At 33.1% G+C, this 21141-nt stretch overlaps 1 protein-coding gene across 4 annotated transcripts in view; it reads right to left on the bottom strand.

Moving 5' to 3' along the window:
* The window catches only part of MYO16 (myosin XVI), a 542975-nt gene that overhangs the window by 275517 nt on the left and 246317 nt on the right, over window positions 1-21141 (bottom strand). For all 4 annotated transcript variants that reach the window (XM_074329517.1, XM_074329516.1, XM_019731063.2 and 1 more), the window contains 3 exons: window positions 16174-16284; window positions 7766-7831; window positions 1824-1951 (listed from right to left, as the gene is read on the bottom strand). In XM_074329517.1, the coding sequence (XP_074185618.1) occupies window positions 1824-1951; window positions 7766-7831; window positions 16174-16284 (305 nt within the window). The remainder of the gene's footprint in view (window positions 1-1823; window positions 1952-7765; window positions 7832-16173; window positions 16285-21141) is intronic.

Below are 21141 nucleotides of genomic sequence, written 5' to 3'. Positions count from 1 at the left end.
GAAGTCTTTGAGTTACAGGTATCTTTACTGAAGAAAATTGCTAGACATTGTGAACTCTGTAATAGGCAGATTTCCAAAGGATATGAATCCAGTAGCCCCTCAGAGCTTCGCTAAGGACCAATATCTTTCCCAAAATTAAGTAGATTCAATAAGCATTAAAAATAATAATACTAACAAAAAATAAATCAAATAAAATAAATAAAAATTGAAAAAAAAAAAAGAATTGAGGTAAATCCATGGAGTTATGGCCATAATTTTAGGAGAGATTGGGGTGAGCAATTGAAAGCCCCCTTGGGATAGCAGCAGGAGGCCAGCCATGCACTGGTATTTGGCTATGAGAATGGTTAAGCTTCAATTAGGCTCAGAAGCCAGACTCAGGCTCACATCCCAGATACACCAACTACTGGACCATCTACTAATTAATCACTATTTACTAATTTACACTGTTGGGCTCACATCCTAAATTCACTATTTACTAATTATGAGAACCTGGACTAATCAGTGAACTCTTTTTAAACTCAGTCCTCTGAGATATAAAATGGTGATCATAATAACAAGAATAATACCTATCTCATTAGGTTGCTAAGGCAATAAATAAGATAATAGATGGAAAGCATCTAGTGAAGGGTCTGGCCCTTAGTAAATTCTCAATAAATATTTGTTGTTATTATTGTCAACACTACTAAACACTCCCCACAATGTCATAATTTTTAATAAGTGTTACCCATTTTGTCAAAGTAAGGCCAGAAAACCCAACAGAAAACCCAAAGCAGTAAAAGTAGAGTTGCTTGCTTGAGGAAGGGATGGGCTACCCTCCAGTGCCTCTCTTATCCTGAGGACACTTCAGAACAAGTGTGAAAACAACTATTTGCACACTATTTTAGAAACATTGAAGTTTGCAACAATCTGACCGTCCATGAAATTTTTGATCACATTAATAATGTAAAAGTATACAAATAATGCGTATTTAAATACTTAAAAGTCTCTCTTGGTTCTATCCAGGATTCCATCTTTACACTCTTTCATTTCACTTTGACTTGAGTTGTGCAGTGGTTTATTTAAAGGTTCAGTTTTCAAAAAACACTACACATAATAAGCAAAGCCATGAGTATTTATAGAAGTCCCCTCTTTTAGAGATTGCTCCTAATGTAAAACACAATTCTCAATGCAGATCTTATTTTAATACTTAAATATTTCTTTAATCTTCTATGAATACATAATCACATTTCACCTTGACTTCTTGTGGTATTTTTTTTTTTTTTGGTGTGAATAATCTTTGCTCCGTTCAATATAAATCATCGTCCTGAGCATCTTGATATTTATGAGCTAATGGTACCATTATATCTCAATAAAAAAATACTTTGGGTGTATAGTTTTGATGAAATATAAGCAAAGGTAAATACTTAGAAGTAGGGGGGGAAAACCCACATTTGCCAGGTAATAATTTGTATTTTGTTTTTTGGGCAATACCACATTTTGGAGAACTGTGGTATAGATAGGTTCATTAACATTGGGTGGCTTTCTTTCCTCATGTGTTCTAAGGTTTGAAAGCAAAAGCATTCTGGTTCTAAGTCATAAACCCTCAAAATGAACTGAGTTTCAGGTTAACTTTGTAGATATTGATTCAGCTGTACTTGGGATTATTTTAAACAACAGAGCTATTTCTCCTTTGTAATGAGTCAAATGTAGTTATTGCAAAGATATACTAAACTGCAAACTGCTGAGCAAGCAAATCAATGTAAACCATAAGAAATTGGGACAATTTTATTGCCAAGCCCCTCATGCAAAACTGAGAATCAGGGATAGGTGAGGGGTGGGTTTACCTGAGAATGAAGCATTGGGGACGCTGCTCCTGGAAAAGCTGGTGGAAGGCCCTCTCTGCACAGGAGAATATGTGAGGTGGCAGAGAGGAACATGGCTGCCCCATGATGCTCAGGTAAAGCTGGGAGACCTGAAAAATAGTGCAGCATAAAGACAGAAAGCTCTGTGAAAAGAGTTCAGGATACTTTACTTCATGACTCAGTTGACTTATTTCCAAAACACAAAGTGATTTTATCTCTAATTTTGAATCTCATTTGTAACTACAAAACATTTGTAAAAGTATGCACTTCTCAGCACATTTTAAGTGTTCATAATGATAAAATGGACGCTCATATTTGATCCTTCATTACTAGGTCACAGACTTTAAATAAATCTGCAGGCTTTAAATAAATCTGCTGTCTTTAGGAAGGACAACTCACAAAAATCTAGTTTAATCGATAGCCATGAAGTAAGCTGAAGTTGTGGTAATTTACATCAAATACAGTTTCTCTTGGCAACATTTAATTTCAGTAACAAATAGAAAGGGCTTTTAATTTGAAGAGAAGGCAGTTGTAGCTGGAACACATATGAATTTATCAATTTCTCAGAAAAATAAAAATTTAATTAACTTAATTTCAGTGACAGTGATTTATGATGATTGCCATGGTGATTCAGTGCCAGTATTTTTAGTCCCTTTCAGTTTCTAGTGAATCCTGTTACATTTGAATAAAAATGAAATGACAGCAAGACTTCTGAGCCATGAAGAAATATCAGACAGACAATTTTTATTTCCCAAAATAATTGGCTTGCATCCTCAAAGATGTCAAGGTTGGAAAGTTCAAGAGAAGACTAAAGAATTGCTTGAGATTGAAGATTAAAGGGATTGGTGGTTCAGTGCACTCTACAGTGGTGGCCTGGATCGTTGGCTATCTGGGCGTTACTAGGATAATGGGAAAGACGTGAATGGGGCTTCTTGATTAGACGATAGCAGTACATCAGTAGTGATTTCATATTTCTGATGGGTGTATGGAGGTTACTTAAGAGAATGTTTTTGTTTGTAAGAAAATACAGAGTACATGTCTTCAAGGTTGATGGGACAATATACCAGCAAATTATTTGAAAATGGAATCCAACAGCAAGCGGAAACTAAAACTAAACAAAGCCCTAACCTGATGCCACATGTGATGCCACTTTACATATTGGGAGAGTTTCATCTCATTAAAAATCACAGGATAAAAAGAAACTGGGTACTGCTCAGTTTTGCATTGTGTGTACTCAAAAATATAATCTTGAAAAATTATCCCCAGGTAGCTTATCCCGAATGGTGTCAACATTCTGAATATTGAAATTTCAAGGTGATACATCCTTGGTTTGTGAACTCCATAGTAAAAGTAATAATGAGAAACACTCGAGAAAGGTCTAATACTGATATGTGAGGGGCCAATGAATATTCACTGCTGAAGCATTTATTCTCAGGACATTCACTTGTTCACTGGTTTTCTGATTACTACTTTGCAGTATATTAGACCTGGTTCTTTAGTTGCCACCATATTTCCTGTCATTGTCTTCCCTCCCTCTCCCCTCCTCCTTCTTCTCCATCTCCTCTTCCATTTTCTATTACTTTTCTAGCTTATTTTCTATTACTTTTCTAGCTTATCCTTAAGTGTGGTGTGAACCCTAGAAATCTCACAAAATGAAGTTATCTATGAGAATTATTCCTAATCTTGCATGCAGTACAGAATCTCAACATTACTTCAATTTAACCTCCAAAAACTTCAGATAGTCACCTGACCCTGATATTTCCTCATGAATTTCTTTCCTTTTCTTTGTTATCAATACCTTTACTCACCCAGATTGACAAATTCAAAACTGGCATCAGTTGACCTTTTCTTCTTATTCATCCCTAAAACGAAACTGCTTTTTGGATACTACTTATGGTCTTTGCACTGACTGACTCAGCGCCATCTCTTTTTTCCCATTACTAGAGTCCCCATATTAGACCCTGATAAACTTACTCCTGGATTATTTCGGTATCTACTAACTAGTCTTGCATAAGTATCTCTTTTCCTCAAACTGGTGGTAAAAAATAGACTTAACACACTAATTGTATCAAACTTCTTTTTTTCCAATGACTCTTTATTTTCTGAAAAATAAAACCCAAACTCTCTAACTTAGCTTTATAATCTAGGCCTAAACTCGATTTTTAGTTATTCAGCTTTTGAACTTCAGAATTTATCAAACCGGTCTATGCATTCCTCTAAGTGGTCTTATATTTTGTCATCTCCATAATGTGGCTCTGAACAATCCTCCAAAACATACTCCTTTCCCCTTATCGGAATGTTACTCATTCTTTAAGATTTGCCCCAATCACATTTCTTTCCCCTGTAATGCCTTTCTTAACCTAAGATTTCCTTCCCTTCTAACCTTCTGACGTGTCTATTAATAGTGTACCTTCCCAATACAGGTGTTTTACAGTCTTCATCTTCAAGTGGAGTCTGAGATTATCTTTTTTATCACTATTTGCATTTTGTCTCTAGAATGTCTATGCAGTTCTTAAGAACAAGGAGACAGTTAAACAGCATCCCTAAATATCTAACACAATATATTATATTTAATAGACTAAATATTTGTTGGTTTGATAAAGCATTCTTGTTCCTGATTGTAACGTTCCTTTTTTTGTAAGACCGATTCAGAAAAATCTGGCTATTTTTCTGTCTCCTCCTTCTTTCCTACCTCTTTTGTGTTTAAAATGAGCAACAATCTTTGGCTTCAGCATAAACAGGCAGCACAATAATGAATCTTTCCCTGTTGGTTATACTTCATTTAGAACTGTCTGCCTACTGGCCCTCTAAGTGCCACTTCTCCCAGTGATTGGTAGCGTCAGATCAACATTGCTTACAGCAGCAAGCCATCTAATGGACAGGGCTGCTTGCTGCCATGTGCTTATATTAGTCTCAAAATGAAGTTCGTCACAAAAGGTCTTCTACATCCATGATTGATGACCTGCTAGATACGAAATGAATATTATGCAAAGGCTGAATATTGCACAGCTAATGGTAATGGTAACAAAATAAAAGACACAAATGGTGCATGTGGATTTATTTTTTTCAACATGAAACACAGAAGTTATTCTCCTGGATGGTATAATCTTTATAGATGCGATCATACTCAATGTTTTATTTTCTTCTTTTATTAAACTAATCAACATGGGAAGAAACAAAAGTATTTTAAAATTTTTATCATTTAAAACAATAAACTTAGCCATAATTATAATCAGTAGACACACAAAGAGAAATGAAACTTTTTCTTCTGTGTCCATAGAACAATGAGCTAATTTTAACCTAGTTCAGTACACAAGTAACTGATTTAAAATTATGAGGTAGTAATATTGCTACAAAGGATGTCCACTAATTCAACCTAAACATTAAATCCTTGTATCTACCTAGTATCTATAATTTCATGAGTCATTACTTATAGACCAGGGGAGTACAAACTATTTAATTCTACATAATGTATGTGAATTCCAAAACACCAGACACTGTAAAATTTCATTGTTACCTGGTAAAAGTATATAATTTTACTTTGAGCTTTATATCAGTCCATATTTTACCTAAATATATTTATTTTCCTCTTACATTCTATGCCAGAGTCAGCTGGAAATGATAAATGATGAGTATAAAGTACAATACCTATAACTTACATATTGCATTCACTGCTTTAAGTTTTAACAAAGCATTCTGGCAAAAATCTCAACGCATTACATCTCATTCCTACATTAATAACAAAACACAAGTCTTAAAGTTTCTCTTCTCTAGTAGCATGTATTTCTGAAAGAAAATGTAAATACAACATAATACTTGAAATCATAAAACTGCCATATTGTTGACACCCTAAAAAGAAACAAACCATAAAATAATAGGTTTGTTACATTACAAGATATAATATATGACAGTCAATGCCATATTATAATAATTTATTATGTTAAAATTTCCCTAACACTTATAATTTGACCTCTAGTTCCATAGAAGCATTTAAATAATATTTATATGTGTATGTATTTTTATTCAATTATTTAAATTCCCTTTTGTTTCATCATAGGAATCTTGTTAACTCTACTATCAAATGTGACACGCTAATATAAGCCAGGGACAATACATCAATAGTTAACTTTAAATAGCATGTATATGTTTCTCTCTCTCTCTCTCTCTCTCTCTCTCTCTCTCTCTCTGTCTGTGAAAGATGCATACAGAATTGAAAAATAATGGACATGGAATTCCAACCAATCTTAGGCATTTGAAGGCAAACGATCTTCTGACACCAATGTAATAACAGATATAGCCCATTTTATCATATGGCTATAATAAAGTAGCTGGTCTCAGACTAATGATCTCGCCATGAACAACTATAAAAGCTGGATAAAATACAAATTAAACACCTAATTGGAGACCTCTGAATATCACCAAAGCAACTAGCATATAAGAGGTCAAGATGTTGGAGAATATCAAAATGCATTGAGCCAAACAGAATCTTCTCCACAACTTTTTCTCATTCTGCATTGCCATTTTGCGGAGTAAAGCTCAGAGGCCTCAGAGAATGTAAACGTAAGTTTCTAAAAAGCTAAGCAGACATAGCAGCTGCATACTGCTAGGGAAACACAATTTCAAGATTCAGATCTCAGTAACAAAGTAAAGCCAAGTCGACATCATCCAACGTCTCAGTTGAAACTAATGGGGCGTGCCTTCCTTAAGCATAAGGGCAAACACAAAGTACAGGAATTTTACCAGAGTCTACATTATCTGCCTATAATTTACCCACCAGGAGAAAATAAACAAAACTTCTTGGGAAGATAACACCACCCCAACCTCTGTAAATTTTATACTAAAGGTTCAGTATTCAACCAACATTTTCCAGGAATGTCAGTAAACACAGCCATGTAATGAAAAATGAATTGACAAAGACAAACACTAGAAATATACCCAGATGTTATTAGATATTATTTAGATTAGATTAGAACTATTAGAATTATTACCTAGTATTAGTTACTAGATTAATAATAAGTTATTATTAGAGTTATCAAACACATATTTTAAAATAAATTATTAACATGTCCAAGAAAATAGGTAGCAAGACAAAGAATTTCACCAGAGAACTGGAATCTTTGAATATAAAATGAAAATTTTAATATTGAAAAAAATGATGTCAACAATTGAATATATGGTTTTATCTGCAAATTCAAAACAACCGGCAAGACAATTAGTAACCTAGTTAGTCAATATATCCAGACTATAGATCAAAGAGAAGCAAATGTAGCAAATAAAAAAAGAATAAGGTTATATTTTTATAGAATTCATACAGCAAAGAAAAAATACCAATAGAAAGAGATGATATCTTAAATTCAATAATGAAATTGTGAAATATCTAAGATGTAGAATTTAGACTGTTTAAAGCAAAATAAAACACCTCAAATACTTATTTAAAAAGGGCAGAAATCGATGACATTTTTGACTATACAATTTAAACAACTATCAAATAGACTCAAAGAAGGTAGAGCAAAGGAAACAACAAAGATAAAAAGTAGTAATCAACTGTATAGAGAATAAACAATAAAAAAATTAGTCAAGAGTTTTTTTCTTTGAAAAGATTAATACCATTCATAAAGCCCTAATAAATTGATTTTAAAAGGTCAGACAAGGCATAAATTACCAACAAATGGAATGGAAAGAAATCACTCAAAATTCTATGAACATTAACAAAATTGTATTATGAATAATTCTATGTCCAAAACTTTGAAGATTAAATATAATGAAGAGAATTATTATGCAACTACTCAATTCAGAACTTTCTGAGAAATTTAACCTTTCCTATTGTTATGGTTTTTCTTCTTAATTAGTCATTTGATGCAAATAATTATGCCTGGTTTGTGTTAGTCTACAATATTAAATGATATTTTAAATTTTATACTCACCATGGTGGAATAAATTGGAAGCTCTTTGAATGGGTTAACAAGCAAGAGGATGTCCCCAATAAAAGTCTGTTAAAACAAAAGTATATAAATAGTTCTTGAACTGTATAAACAGCAGCTTTAAAATAAAAAAATCACTGTGCAAAAGAGAGTATAAGTAAAAATCACTTTAACATTCTGTAAGTTGTTTTAAAAGTTTGCAAATAAAGAAATAGAAAAGTCAAATTCAAATAAAATGAAATAAATAAAATAAAATGAAAACGCTTGTTCCACTGAACACATAACCGGGGAAATGACTGAATTCTAAGAATTTCTTAAGTGGGTTTTGTGAAAGACATTAAATAAAAAACATAAAATTAATACATGGCAAAATATACTGAAGGAAGTAAATGGGTAATGAGTTCTATGTTGCTACACAGTAATAATAAAAAGTGTAACTTAAAAAGTAATAAAGCACAGAATGCATCTAAACATATTTTTAATTAAAAAGGGAAAAGTAAATAAGGCACAAAAAAACAGATTGAGCAAATAAATATCAAATAATAAAATGATAGCTTTAAACCCGGATACATCAGTAATTGCATCAAATATCAAGCTACAAAATATTCTAATTAAAAGACGGAGATTATGAACTAGATTAAAATACTACGTGCTAGACAGCTACAGGTGTAAATGACTAACTATTACATTGTTTTGTACACCTGAAACTAAAAAAACAACAAAAAAACTATGTGCTATTTTAAAGAGAAACAATTTAAATATAAAGGCAAAATCTGAAAGTTAGAAGATCAAGCAAGATATACATGCAAATAATAATAAAGCCAAAAAAAAAAAAGGTGGTTTAGCAATACTCCATTCATAGAAAATACACTAAGGCAAGAAGCAGTACCAGAGATAAAAAAATGATCATTTTACAATAATAAAATGATAAATCAATCAAGAAGATACAGCAATTCTAAATTTTTATGAGAATAAAATCTAGCATAAAATAGACAAAGCAAAAACAGCTGTAAGGAGAAAAACATGGATTAACAGCAATAGTAGGGAATTTTAAGTTTATTTTTCCCTAGTTAGTTATGGAATAAGCAGACAAAATTTTGAGATAACTAATTACTGAGTTGATTCATTGACATACAGAGAACACTGTTACTAACAACAGCGATATATGTACATTCTTTTAAAATGAACATAGGCCAGTTTCATTACATTTAAAGGGTCTGAGTCACAGAGTATATTCTCTGATCATGGTAGAATTAAAAATTAATAATGGATACCCACAAAATCACAAAATGTTGAGAACTTATACATCTGCAAATAGCTATGAGAATCACAATGAAAATGAGAAAATATTTTGATTACAACATATTATAACTTGTGATTTGCAACTAAAGGTATACTTGGTATAAAAATCATCACCTAAAATGCATTATGTTAGAAAAAAAGAAAAGGGGATAGTTAATGATCCATTTCAAGCAGCTCATAAATTATACAGAATTAATCAATATAGGAGCAGAAATTAATGTAATATAAACAAAAGCCAAAAGACGATCTTTTGAAAAATTGTACACAGTAGAAAGTACCATAACAAGACTGACTTTCCAGAGAAAATGCACAGATTACCAACATCAATAATATGACTATATCATTATATATCCTATAGATGTGAAAATAGATGAAAATACCAGATGAAAATGAATCACATTTTAGTAACTAAGTTTGTATATTTAAATAGGTGGGCGACAATGCACCATCTTTCCAAAATGAACACAATAAAAAAGAGAAAATATAACTAGTTTTTTCTGTATAAAGGAAATTTATTCTTTGTCTAGAAACCTTTCCACAAAGAAAACTTAAACTGCACTGATGAATTCTCTCCAACATGATGTACAAAATAAACAAATGTTACATAAATTATTCCAGAAAATAACAGGAGGTAACACTATTCATTTCACTTTAAGAGAACTGCATAAACTTAATATTAAAAACTTAACCAGTATATTTAAAGAAAGGAAAATTCCAGGCTGTTCTCTCAATAAAATACATGCAAAAATTCTGAGCAAAATATTGACAAATTAAATTAGAGTAGTACATTCAACAGAATATATTTCAACCAAGTAGGCTTTATTCTAGTAGTCCAAGGTTGACTTCATACTAGAAGATCAACTCTTGTAATTTATAATACTACCATGTTTCCCCGGGTCTTATGTAAGACCTGGTCTTATATTAATTTTTGCTCCAAAAGACGCATTAGCGCTGATTGTCCAGCTAGGGCTTATTTTCGGGGAAGCAGGGTAACAAGTAAAATAAAGTCATATGATCATCTCAATACATGTCAAAAAAATTTAAAACATTTAATTTCCTCTTTTGATCAAAAATAACTGAAAACTCTTAATATAATGGAACTTAATCTAATAAAAAGTAACTACATCCACAGTATATTTACAGCAAACAACTTGCTTAATGATAAAACATTGAAAGCTTCTCCCTGGGATCAAAAAGGAGACAAGGGTGCCACTTATTGTCACTTCCAGTCATCTTTTTATTGACAGTCCTAACCCATAAAATAATGCAAGAAAAGAAAGAAGCTATCAAAATTTAAAAGAGAGAAATAAAAGCCTTTATTTACAGACAGTATGATACTATATGCAGAAAATCTAAATGAATCTCTATATAAATTTTAATATGAGTTTGGAAAGTTTGATAGCTAAAAGATGAACATAAAAAAATCAAAATTGTATCTATATATTAGCCATAAACAATTAGGAAATGAAATATGCTTGTTATTTTCAGTAACAACATTTATTATAGCACAAAATTTGAAAAATACATAGAAATAGATCTTATGCAAATGGGCAAGACTTCTACACAAAAAAATTTAAAATATTCCTGAAAAATTAAAGATGATCAAACACTCCATAAAATGGAAAATCAAATATTGTAAAAAATCTCAATTATTCCCAAATAATCTATATGTTCAATGCAATGCCAATAAAAATCCACCTGAAATTGATAAATTGACTTTAAAGTACATATGGATATCCAAGAATCATGAGTAGACATTTTGAAAACAAAGTCAGAGGACTTTCTATATATCAAGATGTATATGGGTATAATGATTCAAATATTTTGGTATTGGTTTATAGATAGATTAAACAGATCCATACAACAGAAGATTCTAGAGACAGACCCTTTCCACATGTCACCTGATTTATGACAAAAGTGCCATTGCAACACAGGGGCAAATCCACTTAGGAAAAACATTAATCTTGACCTTCCTCTTTAACCATTGTGAAATATCTTCCACAATGATAATACACCTCAAATGTTAAAGTTAAAACAACCAAACTTCAAGAAGAAAATATAGAAAAACATTTTCATTTTCATGAACAAGGCCAAATTTTTTAAGCAGGATACAAAAAGTACTAACCTTAAAGAACTTTATAAAAATTACATACTTTTCTTCATCTGAAGACACTATTAGAATACCAAAATGCAAGTCACAAACTGGGAGAAAATGCTTACAATATGTATATTTAAGAAAGACTATCATAAATATATAAAAACCCTAAACATCAAGAAGAAAAAGCAAAACAACCCTATTTTTAAAAAATGGGAATATAATTGAACAGGCACTTCACAAAACAAAATAATGAAATGAGCAACAAACTCATACTGGTTAATGTCATTAGTTATCAGAGAAATTTAAGTTAAAACCATAAAGAGATACCACGGCACAACTGCCAGGATGACTAGAATTTCAAAAAAACATTAATAAAACAAATAATACTGACCATGCTAAGTGTTGGTGAGGGTGTGGAAACCTAAAAGCCTGTAGTGGGAGTGTAACCACTTTGAAACACTACTTGGCTGTATTTACAAAAGTTGAATATACCTACTTACAATGCTGGCATTCCAGTTTTAGGTAAACGCCCAATGGAAATACTTCTATATGTTATACCACAAAAATACTTACGTATGTGTGCCCACAAAAAGATATGACAGTTTATAACAGTATTATTTATAATAAACTAAAAGTGAAAAAACTCAACTATAGAGTCAATAAATAAATTAGGATATATTTACATAGTAATTTATTGTACAGAAATAAAAATGGATACGTGCTGCGATAAGCAACAGTATAGATGAAGGTCAGAAACATAACAATGAATGAAAGATGACAGTCACAAAAGAGAATATACTGGATGATTATTCCTTTTATATAAAGTAAAAAAAAATCAGACAAACCTATTCGATAGTCCTACATGCTGAAGCTTTCATAATAATTAGGATGAATTGGGGAAGGGATTTCTTAGATTTGACTTCTTTACAAAGCTGCTGGTTACATAGATGCTTTTGCCAAATAAAAAGCCATGAATTTTTGAATTAATGAGTTAGGCATTATTCTTGCTATATGTTGTAATTCAATATAACATTTACTTCAAAGGATTGGCCCGTATTTTATAGCCAAGTAGTGGAGAAAAGGAATAAAAGTGAAATAACTGAACCGAAGGGAGACCTCATTAGTTCAGTATGTGAAAATTATTCTTAAATTCCAGAGAAGAAAAAATGAAGCTAGAAAGTAGATTGAGGGAGAATTGGGAAACCTGCTAATTAAGAAAGATGAAAATTTTAAAAATAAAATAAAAATGTAATACCTCTAAATTGCATTTTCCTGAAATATAATTTTTATATTGGTTTAATTATTGAAGGCAATTGAGACTGCATTTGAAAATATGTTTTGTGATAAGCAAAAAATAATTTATAAAAATGTGATTTGAATATTAATGATAGTCATAAAGGATGACTTTATATAGGTTTAAGCCACATTTTTAAGAGGCCATTTTGATGAAATTGAACATTTTAAATATACTGTAGAGAAATTTTTTTTTTTAATTGTAGAAACCTAAACATTTGCTGTACATCATTTTTCTAATACATTACATTTTCTTAACAGCTTACACACGTCAAGTGTTCAAAAGTGTCTCTTAGGTTGAATGGAAAGACATGCAACTATATGGCAGGTACTGCATAATATAGCATAACAAACTGCAGATAAGGCTTTAGATAAGTAGGCTGGGATTGCATAAGCTTGGAAAAATGTGTCTATCTACATAATTTCAAATATGCTGGAAGCGAGACAGACTTCAATATCTGACACCATGTCAACTTTTGCCTCTTGAGTGATGCTCTTAAAAAGAAAACCTGCTATATCCAAGTGGGTCACCTTGAGGGGAATATTAAGTTATTAAGTGGCTGAGATGAGCCAGGCTCCATACTTGGCTAATCAGATGTTATAGGATTTACTTTTATTTTGTGGGGGTATTTTTCTTTATGAATCTCCAAGTTCTATTAGTATGTTTCTAAAGAATATATTAAGTACATACTTATTGGCCATCCATGAAGAGATTTTGTTGCATGTTCTATTCTCTCTGTTACTGTTGACAATAATTATTCAGAAAAATGCAGTGCATTTACTCTGTGCATTTCCTAGCAAATATCTCATCAACTGCAATTCATTTTCTGCTTGATGGTTTGAGAACTTCCTTTTGCTACAGACTGTATGGAAACTTCCCAACCTAATATATAAATAGAATGTTATACACTTACTTAAAAGAGCAATTTACAGTTCATTTTGAAAGATCATTTTATATAATAAATCAAATTATAGAAAAAAGAAGGTGAAAATCCTTGTTAAACAATTAGTTCAACTGAAATCTTTTATCTTGGCTCTGATTGGCCCAGGTGGCAGCAGTGGAAATCATATTCTGTATATATTTTGAAGGTAAGGCTGAGGATACTTACAGTAAAATCAGTCTAATATGGAAGAAAAGCAAGCATCGATACTTTTACCAGGCACTTTGGCCTAAAAACTGGAAGAAAGGGGATGCCATTAACTGGAATGGGAGAGGCTATGGGAGGCATGTGTTGGGAGTGTGGGTGTCCATATCAAATGATAAATTTGAATATTTTAATCTTGAGACATACATTGCAATTAGTGCTTTTATATTTGTGGGAAAGGAACACTTGCTTTTATTTCCAATTCATCATAGACTGACACTTTTGCAAAATATAATAAGGATTATTAATTCCTGGAAAAATAAAATTGTAAAAGACAAAGACTTACAAAATGCAAAACGTGATTCTTACTAAATTCAACAGATGTAAATGAAACCATCAAATTGCTGTAAGTTTCTAAATGCTTACTCTCATTGCAGACTGGTTACAAAAAGTTCACTTACCCAATCGTCAACAGGATACACTTTGAGTATTGCTAATTATTATTCAATCAATAATGTTTGAAATGCTTGTGTATCCATGAGAGGTGAATTCAAATACCATAACTTAGAAAAGTCATCATAGAATTTATCCTAGATGATCTAGCTCTTCAATATTTCAGGTATAAAAAGGAAACCATGATTCACACAGCGGGGAATTTATATTTTATGTGAACTTTAGCAAAGCAGGGAATATTCTGATTATCCAGATAGACAGCAAAGAATATCTACGAAGATGGTCCATTGTGTGGAAGAGTTAGATAAACAGATAGAACGTATTTGTTATTTAAGATTAGAAAGTGTTAGGCCAGGCCTCTTGGTGAGCAAAACCACCTTGGCTCCTATTCTCACTGAGCTCAGAGTGTATCCAGTACAGGATTCACGTGCTAATCAAACCATGACTAAAGTATATAATCTTAAGTGTTGATTGAAGCTCTACACAAAGATCCTCCGCAGTGAAGTCATCTGGAAAGTCTGGGAAGGTTTACATAAAGAAAGACTGAACAACCTTTGAGTGGGAGTTTATAAAGCTAAGTGTTCATGGAGGTGGAAAGAGAACTTTATGGAAGGAAAAGTAAGTCAAGTCCCTTTGCAGGAAGGAGGAGAAGGATTAATGCCTAAGAGTCACAAACGAAAGTGTGCAGGGGCCGGATCCTGATGAGTCTCATAGAAGATTCTAGACTCTGGAATAAGGATTGTGGTCATCCTCCCACGAAAAATGATAAGCTATAGGAAAGTTTAAGGACTGGGAGTTTTGACATTACATTTGTTCTATACAAAAGTTACTCTAGTTCTTTGTGAGGTCAGATTGAAAGGGAGTGAAGTTTCCTCTAGAAAGTTAAGAGGCTGCTAGAGAAGGGATGACAATGGCTTTGAAGAGGACGGTGGCCACTGAGATGGGGAGAAGTAGATTAAATGGATATTTGGGAGACAAAGCCACTTGAAAAGCTTGAAGGAAATAAAGACGTTCAAAACAATTCAAGCAGTAATCTTCTGATAATATAATTACAAACTTAAAAAGAAGAAGAATCAACACAATGATGGGTAAGGCAGGAAAATGGACTACAAACAACACACAAATAATGGGGCAGTAACAGACCAAAGTAATTGGGTTTCACCACTTTCCGCCAGTGATTCAACTCCATTAATTTTGACAGAAGCATTTAATTTTAAGTGTATTTACAGTGGCAGGCAATTTATCCAAGCATTAAGGTGCTGCACTGAATTTTCATAGGCCAATCAGCACCTGACAATTCATTACTTGTAAGGAAATCTCAGACTTCACATTTACATGAAAATTACTTAATTTCTCAGTAGACTAGGAAAAAATGGGTGTTGCCAAAAAGGGATAGAAGGCATGTGTATGATTAGATTTCTCTATAGACCTTCTGATTGAACTGCTCTAAGTTGAATATAACAAAATCAAGGAGAGAAAGAGAGAAAGAGAGAGAGAGAGAGAGAGAGAGAGAGAGAGAGAGAGAGAGAGAGAGAGAGAACAGATTGAGATTTGAAATCACAGTGTCTAAATTGTTACTAGTATTGGAAGAAATAACACATATAAACCAGGATAGAACCACAGCAAATCAATTCTCCACACTGTTTGTCCTCTGAGTCATAATATACTTGTATCCTATTATCAAAGATCCCTGTATAAATTATTTATTCAATACATTTACAAATACACTTTACAAAGACATTCCCTGATAATGTAGAGGAACAATAGTTTATCTTTTCATGCGAATACCGAGGCAGTCCTCTATGCATGATCAACTTTGCCTCTGTAGCTTTCCTTACCAGATCTAGCAGACTAAATTAAAGCAGAGGAAACACACAGTTTTAAAAGTGACATGCAGCTCCTACTGGCTCTAGCAAGACCTTCCACAGCAAGCAGTACAAGCAAGTTGTCTACTCTCAGGATATTTACTTTCACTTAACACCTCTAAAAGTTGGAACTTGCCTGAACTTGCCTTATAACTGAACCAAAAGAATCAACCTGAACTCTAAGAAATCCACCTTAAGCTATCAGCATGACCAGAAGCAACAATAAACCCATTATCTGTAATCTCTGCAGCACTGAAGGGTGAAAATATGCAGCAAGACAAATGCAGTGCGAGAGGCAATTTCAAGGGCACTTACGTATATCTGATTGTTCCCGAAGCGCTTCTGAATTTCATAAAGCAGGCTGCCATCGTTGAGCTCACTGAGTGTTGCTAGGTCATCACTTGGAGCAGGAGGCATTAGTTTGACCTGGGGAGAAGAAAAATAAGTAAGATCAATTCTAATTGCTTTGCAATCATCTTTCTTCACAGTTGGGTGTTCCATTTCAATTACATATCAAAAGTTAAAGACCACATTCGTTTGAAATTGTTATTAAAAGATGAAATGGTTCACTTGCAAGGAACAAAAAACTGAACAACCACAGAGAAATATATTCAGATGAGAATTTCTGTTCTCTGTCCACGAGTGTGTACACACACTTACACACACACATCCCAGATGTTTCTTTACGTCCTTCAAAGTCATTAAGTCTGTCAAAATCATTTCAGCATGTTGATTCTTCCTAGTCTCTACTTACAATGTAGGCAGCTCTGAACTGTGCTGAGTCCTTTCTAAGACAAGCAGCTGAAAAAAGCTCATGTATTTGCAGTGTTTCCATAGCTAAAGCAAAATTTCTCTCATATTACTGTTGGCATGGAAGCAATGTCCCTGGAATTTAGTTTCTGCATACACTTAGGAGGAGGCCAGATTTTAAAAGTAAACTCTAGAATTCTGGCTTGTGATTTTCATTCTGCTCTACATTATTCTTAAGATTAAAGTAGCTATGAGATTAAGATAATTCTGTCCAAAAATGCTTTCCTATTCAATTTAATATGGAGTGATTGATTTTAAAAGCTAGGGAATAGTAAAAATAAAGAAGAGATGTATTTGGATTATTTAATTAAATGAAAACCTATCCTTTACAAGTTAGAAATGGGAAATGTTTACTTTTATATACACAAGCTATGCTCTGAAAAGTAGACATTTGATATAATATGACAGCTTTGGTTTTCTTATGTGAAACACGGTGGAGCAAAAGAACAAGAATATTCTTATTAACGCTCCTGTGGGTTCATTGTTGCCCATAGTGGATTTTTAATAACAGTAAGTTTACTTGTATTATTAGCATTTGTGTTTGTATTCTATTAATATATTTGTATTTGCATTTTATATTTGTATTATATATTGAACTACTGGATATACAATTGCTAAATAATTTAAACTTAAATATTACTACTGTTTATCAGCTAAATGTTTATAGAGTAAAAAATATTATATATATATTTTAAACTAAATTTAGGACTTTTTCTTATATGAGTAACTATTTCCCAAAATGCAATCTTTCTCATGAGTATATAAATTCAGGTCATTGTTTTCCCAGACTGTTTCTGATCCTAATGCATTAATAATAGAAACTTAAATTCTTTACTGGGAATTTCAAACAGTCAGAAGAGTGGTTTTTTAATGTCTTCCAGTTGGAAGGATGTCATGGCAATGGGCTCTCGGGCATTTGAGATACAATCATTTGTATAAGTGGGAAACACAATATTCCAATAGCAGCATGTTTATTCATTACAAATTAATTTGTAAAATATTCCAGACCTCAGAAATGTCAGGAATAACTTTCCCCTCCCCATAGCATGCACACACTCAGCCAGGACCTCGAGTTCATTTTCTCTGTTTCTGTAGCATTAAAAATAAGTTTCAAAAATTCCTTTCAGAATTAACCTACAAAGAGCATATAAAATAGTCTTATTAAAACCAGCTATTTAACTTTGGGTTAGAGGCATAGCTTTAAGGATTTGATACTGTCAGAAATATTTCCCTAAATCGTTCAAGAACAGCATCCAAAAACTAGTACTTGTTGCTGAGTAGAAGTCATAAAACTCCAGCTCTTCTAATATTTTCTGGTCTGTCAAAATCAATTTGGGGATTATGTGACATTGTTTTTTTAACACTGTACACTTAGTTACACTTTGAAGAATCATAGGCCCACACGCTGCCGAGACTGATAGTGCCCAGGAGCATGAAAATAAAGCAGTGCTGACCACCTCTGCCTAACCCCTAGGCAAAGTACCTAGTAGGTACTTTTTGACCCACATAGTGTCTCATTCTGCTTTTTTTGCCAGTCATGCTAATTATGGTAAAAATCTTACACACTGATGTGACATACCCCTCTTTGAAAACTTGAAAATTCAAGCTCATTTAAGTCTAAGACATCGATTACTTATATTCACCTCGGTGAATGGTGTTTAAATAAATCCCAGTGGTATTATCTGTGAGATCTTGAACATTTTTCTTAACATCATGAAGTGACTTTCTATTCTTTTATAAAATATGATAAATTGTAGTATGTTCCTCAGAGTCGGTCGTGAGAACTGAACTTATGTGGAGGGCCTGGCATGGTGCCTGCTCTGCAGATAAGTGAGAAATAAGGGGATGCATTGTTACGCAGCTAGTAAAACATCTAGGAAGGGCCATGGACACTAATGGCTGCCATGGGAGATGGGAGGAGGCAGGCAGTGGAGAGGGCTCTGAGTCTGTCTCTGCTGCTCTCAGCAAAGACAGTCAGCTTTCATCTGCTTCAGGAATTGGAGTTCTTGTTCATTTTCTTGGGGGGGAAAGATCTGCTGCGAAACAATCATTTGTAAAAGTTTCGATTCATTGATGTATTCCAACAGCCTTAATTAATAGATGTAGAACTTAAGGCCCAGAGAAGCCAAATGATTTCCCTAGGGTCACACAGATGATAAGTCAGAAGTAGGAGCTGGGATTATAACTATTAGATAACAGTGGAGGAATTCCACCAGGCAATGAATACATCTGATAAAACATATTTGATAATTTGCCTTTTATTCCCTTTGCTTACCTACTCTTTGCCAAGCATTATGCTGGGGGTTTAGCACAAAGAGGGAAAGGGAATGAGGTCTTTTACTTCAGAATGCTTAAAGTCTACTATGGAAGAAGTAAGGACATAAATAAGAAATTACAAGTATGAAAAGTGCTATGAAGGAAAAATACAGGATGCTCTGAAAAATAAAAATTGCACTTTTGATTAGATGGTCTCAGAAGTCCTCTCTGAGGAAGTCCTATTATAGTTGCAATTGGAAATAACCTAAAAAGGCCATCCTTTGGGGTGTGGGAGCAGATAGGTCCAGGGAGAGGGAAGACGACGGCAAAGTCCCCAAGGTCAGAAAGAGACTGCTGCGGCGAGGCACTCGATGTTGGCTCCTGAGGCTGGAGGGTGGGAGGACAAAGTCAAGGGGAGGCTATGCTTAATTCCAAGGACTATGGAACGTCACTGAAGGATTGAAGCGAGGGTCTGACATTGTGAAGCAGTTTCACATTGTTAATGTAATACTCCTGCAGCTTGTGGAGTGAAAGGTGGGACTGTTGAGACCAGTTAGCAAGCTCCAAGTAATGGTCCAGCAAAGGGTCTGAGAAGATGGACTGGATGTAGATTTATTTAAGAGGAGGAGCAGCTACCACGCTCAAATGTGTGGTACTCAATTGCATTTGATGTATTACTTAGGATTAATTTAGACTAGATCAATGGTTTATTTATATTGATTGACAACTTGACTATATTTCAGAATCACAGACTGCAATGTTTGCCCTTAGATATAAAAGGAATTTAGAAAATAAGTGGAAACGGGTAAGTATGTATTTTCTAGAAATGACAAGACTACTAGCAAAAATCTTTATATAGAGAGAGACATAAAAGGGAACTTTCATCAATTTAGGGGTGGATGTAAATATCCTTTCTTTCAAAAGTCTGCAAGCATTTTCCAAAGCATAAAGATTTATACATACAGATATGCATCCTAGAAAACTAATATGCATGTATTTATGTGTGTGTGTATATATATATACAAAATTAATACACACATATACATATTCATACATATACATGCGATAAGCCAATAATATGATTGCAATAACTTTGAATAATGTAAGGATAAGACAAAAGTCTCCCACAAGTTAGCACACATATCTAAGTCCTGAAGAAATCATAAAAAGAAGAAAAATCAAGAGCAAGGGTTTTTCCTTCAGAAGTAATGATTTACATTAAGATAATAAAATTCCTCTTATAACCACAACTCTAACGAGCTCAATGCAAATTTCTTCATGCGTATTTAGAAAAGGTATGAATAGCACTAACAGAAGTTCCACATTTGTTCTGACAAGCCTGAAAGAGCTATTGCAGACATCTCCTTGGTATCCTTGAGGATTTTCAGATACAGTGGCACAGCTGTTGCATGGGTTAGAGAAAATACTAGGCTGACAGTAAAAATGTGAAGACTCCCTTGTCTGTTTGTAGTAATAAAGTATGACAAATACAGTATTAGAGTAGATCAAGGGAAGAATTCCTTGAATTTATCATATCAAAATTCCAAAGTGATTAGGAAGGAAGCTTTGATAATCAATCTTAAGCAAGGTTATCAAAGGGACACATTCTTTATAAAGATTTCAAAAGCATTGTGACAGCTGATAACAAGTAGAAAGAAAAATATGTCTGTGAATAGTTTTCTGTTATAACTGTAAACTCAATAGTATGTTCTACCAATGTGTACCAAACAATTATAACAGTCAAAAAAGAGATGCGATCAATATGTAAAAAAAAAAAAAAAAAAAAAAATTAACATTCTCTTTAGAATTGACAATTATGGTTCCTCTGAAGACATGTAAATATCCATTATACATCTCTCCATATATATTTCCAAAAATATAGATCTAAAACACAAAATTCAGATAGAAAGTCAGGGAGAACATAGTAGAAACATTTCTAGAAATATTTCAAGATCCAAAGAAAATTTAAGTTTTGAAAATATTCTGAATTCACTGATTCCTTGTCTCCACCATTCAATACTGCTTTGAATGCTGTCAACTTTGCTGTTTTGTTTGGTTGGTTGTGACTTTTATCTCCAGGAGGTTAGTGGTATGTATCCAAGATCTACATGTTCAAAGGGCAAGGGATGATTGACAAATGGGCTAAGGGAAACAAGATCTTGGGGAAGGCAGATTAGGTGGAAAGGATGGAGTGTGCATAATAAAGAGATAAGAGGA

This window comes from Rhinolophus sinicus, linkage group LG04, assembly GCF_036562045.2.
Source record: "Rhinolophus sinicus isolate RSC01 linkage group LG04, ASM3656204v1, whole genome shotgun sequence".
NCBI lineage: Eukaryota > Metazoa > Chordata > Mammalia > Chiroptera > Rhinolophidae > Rhinolophus > Rhinolophus sinicus.
This window is presented reverse-complemented; position numbering and strand designations above follow the sequence as displayed.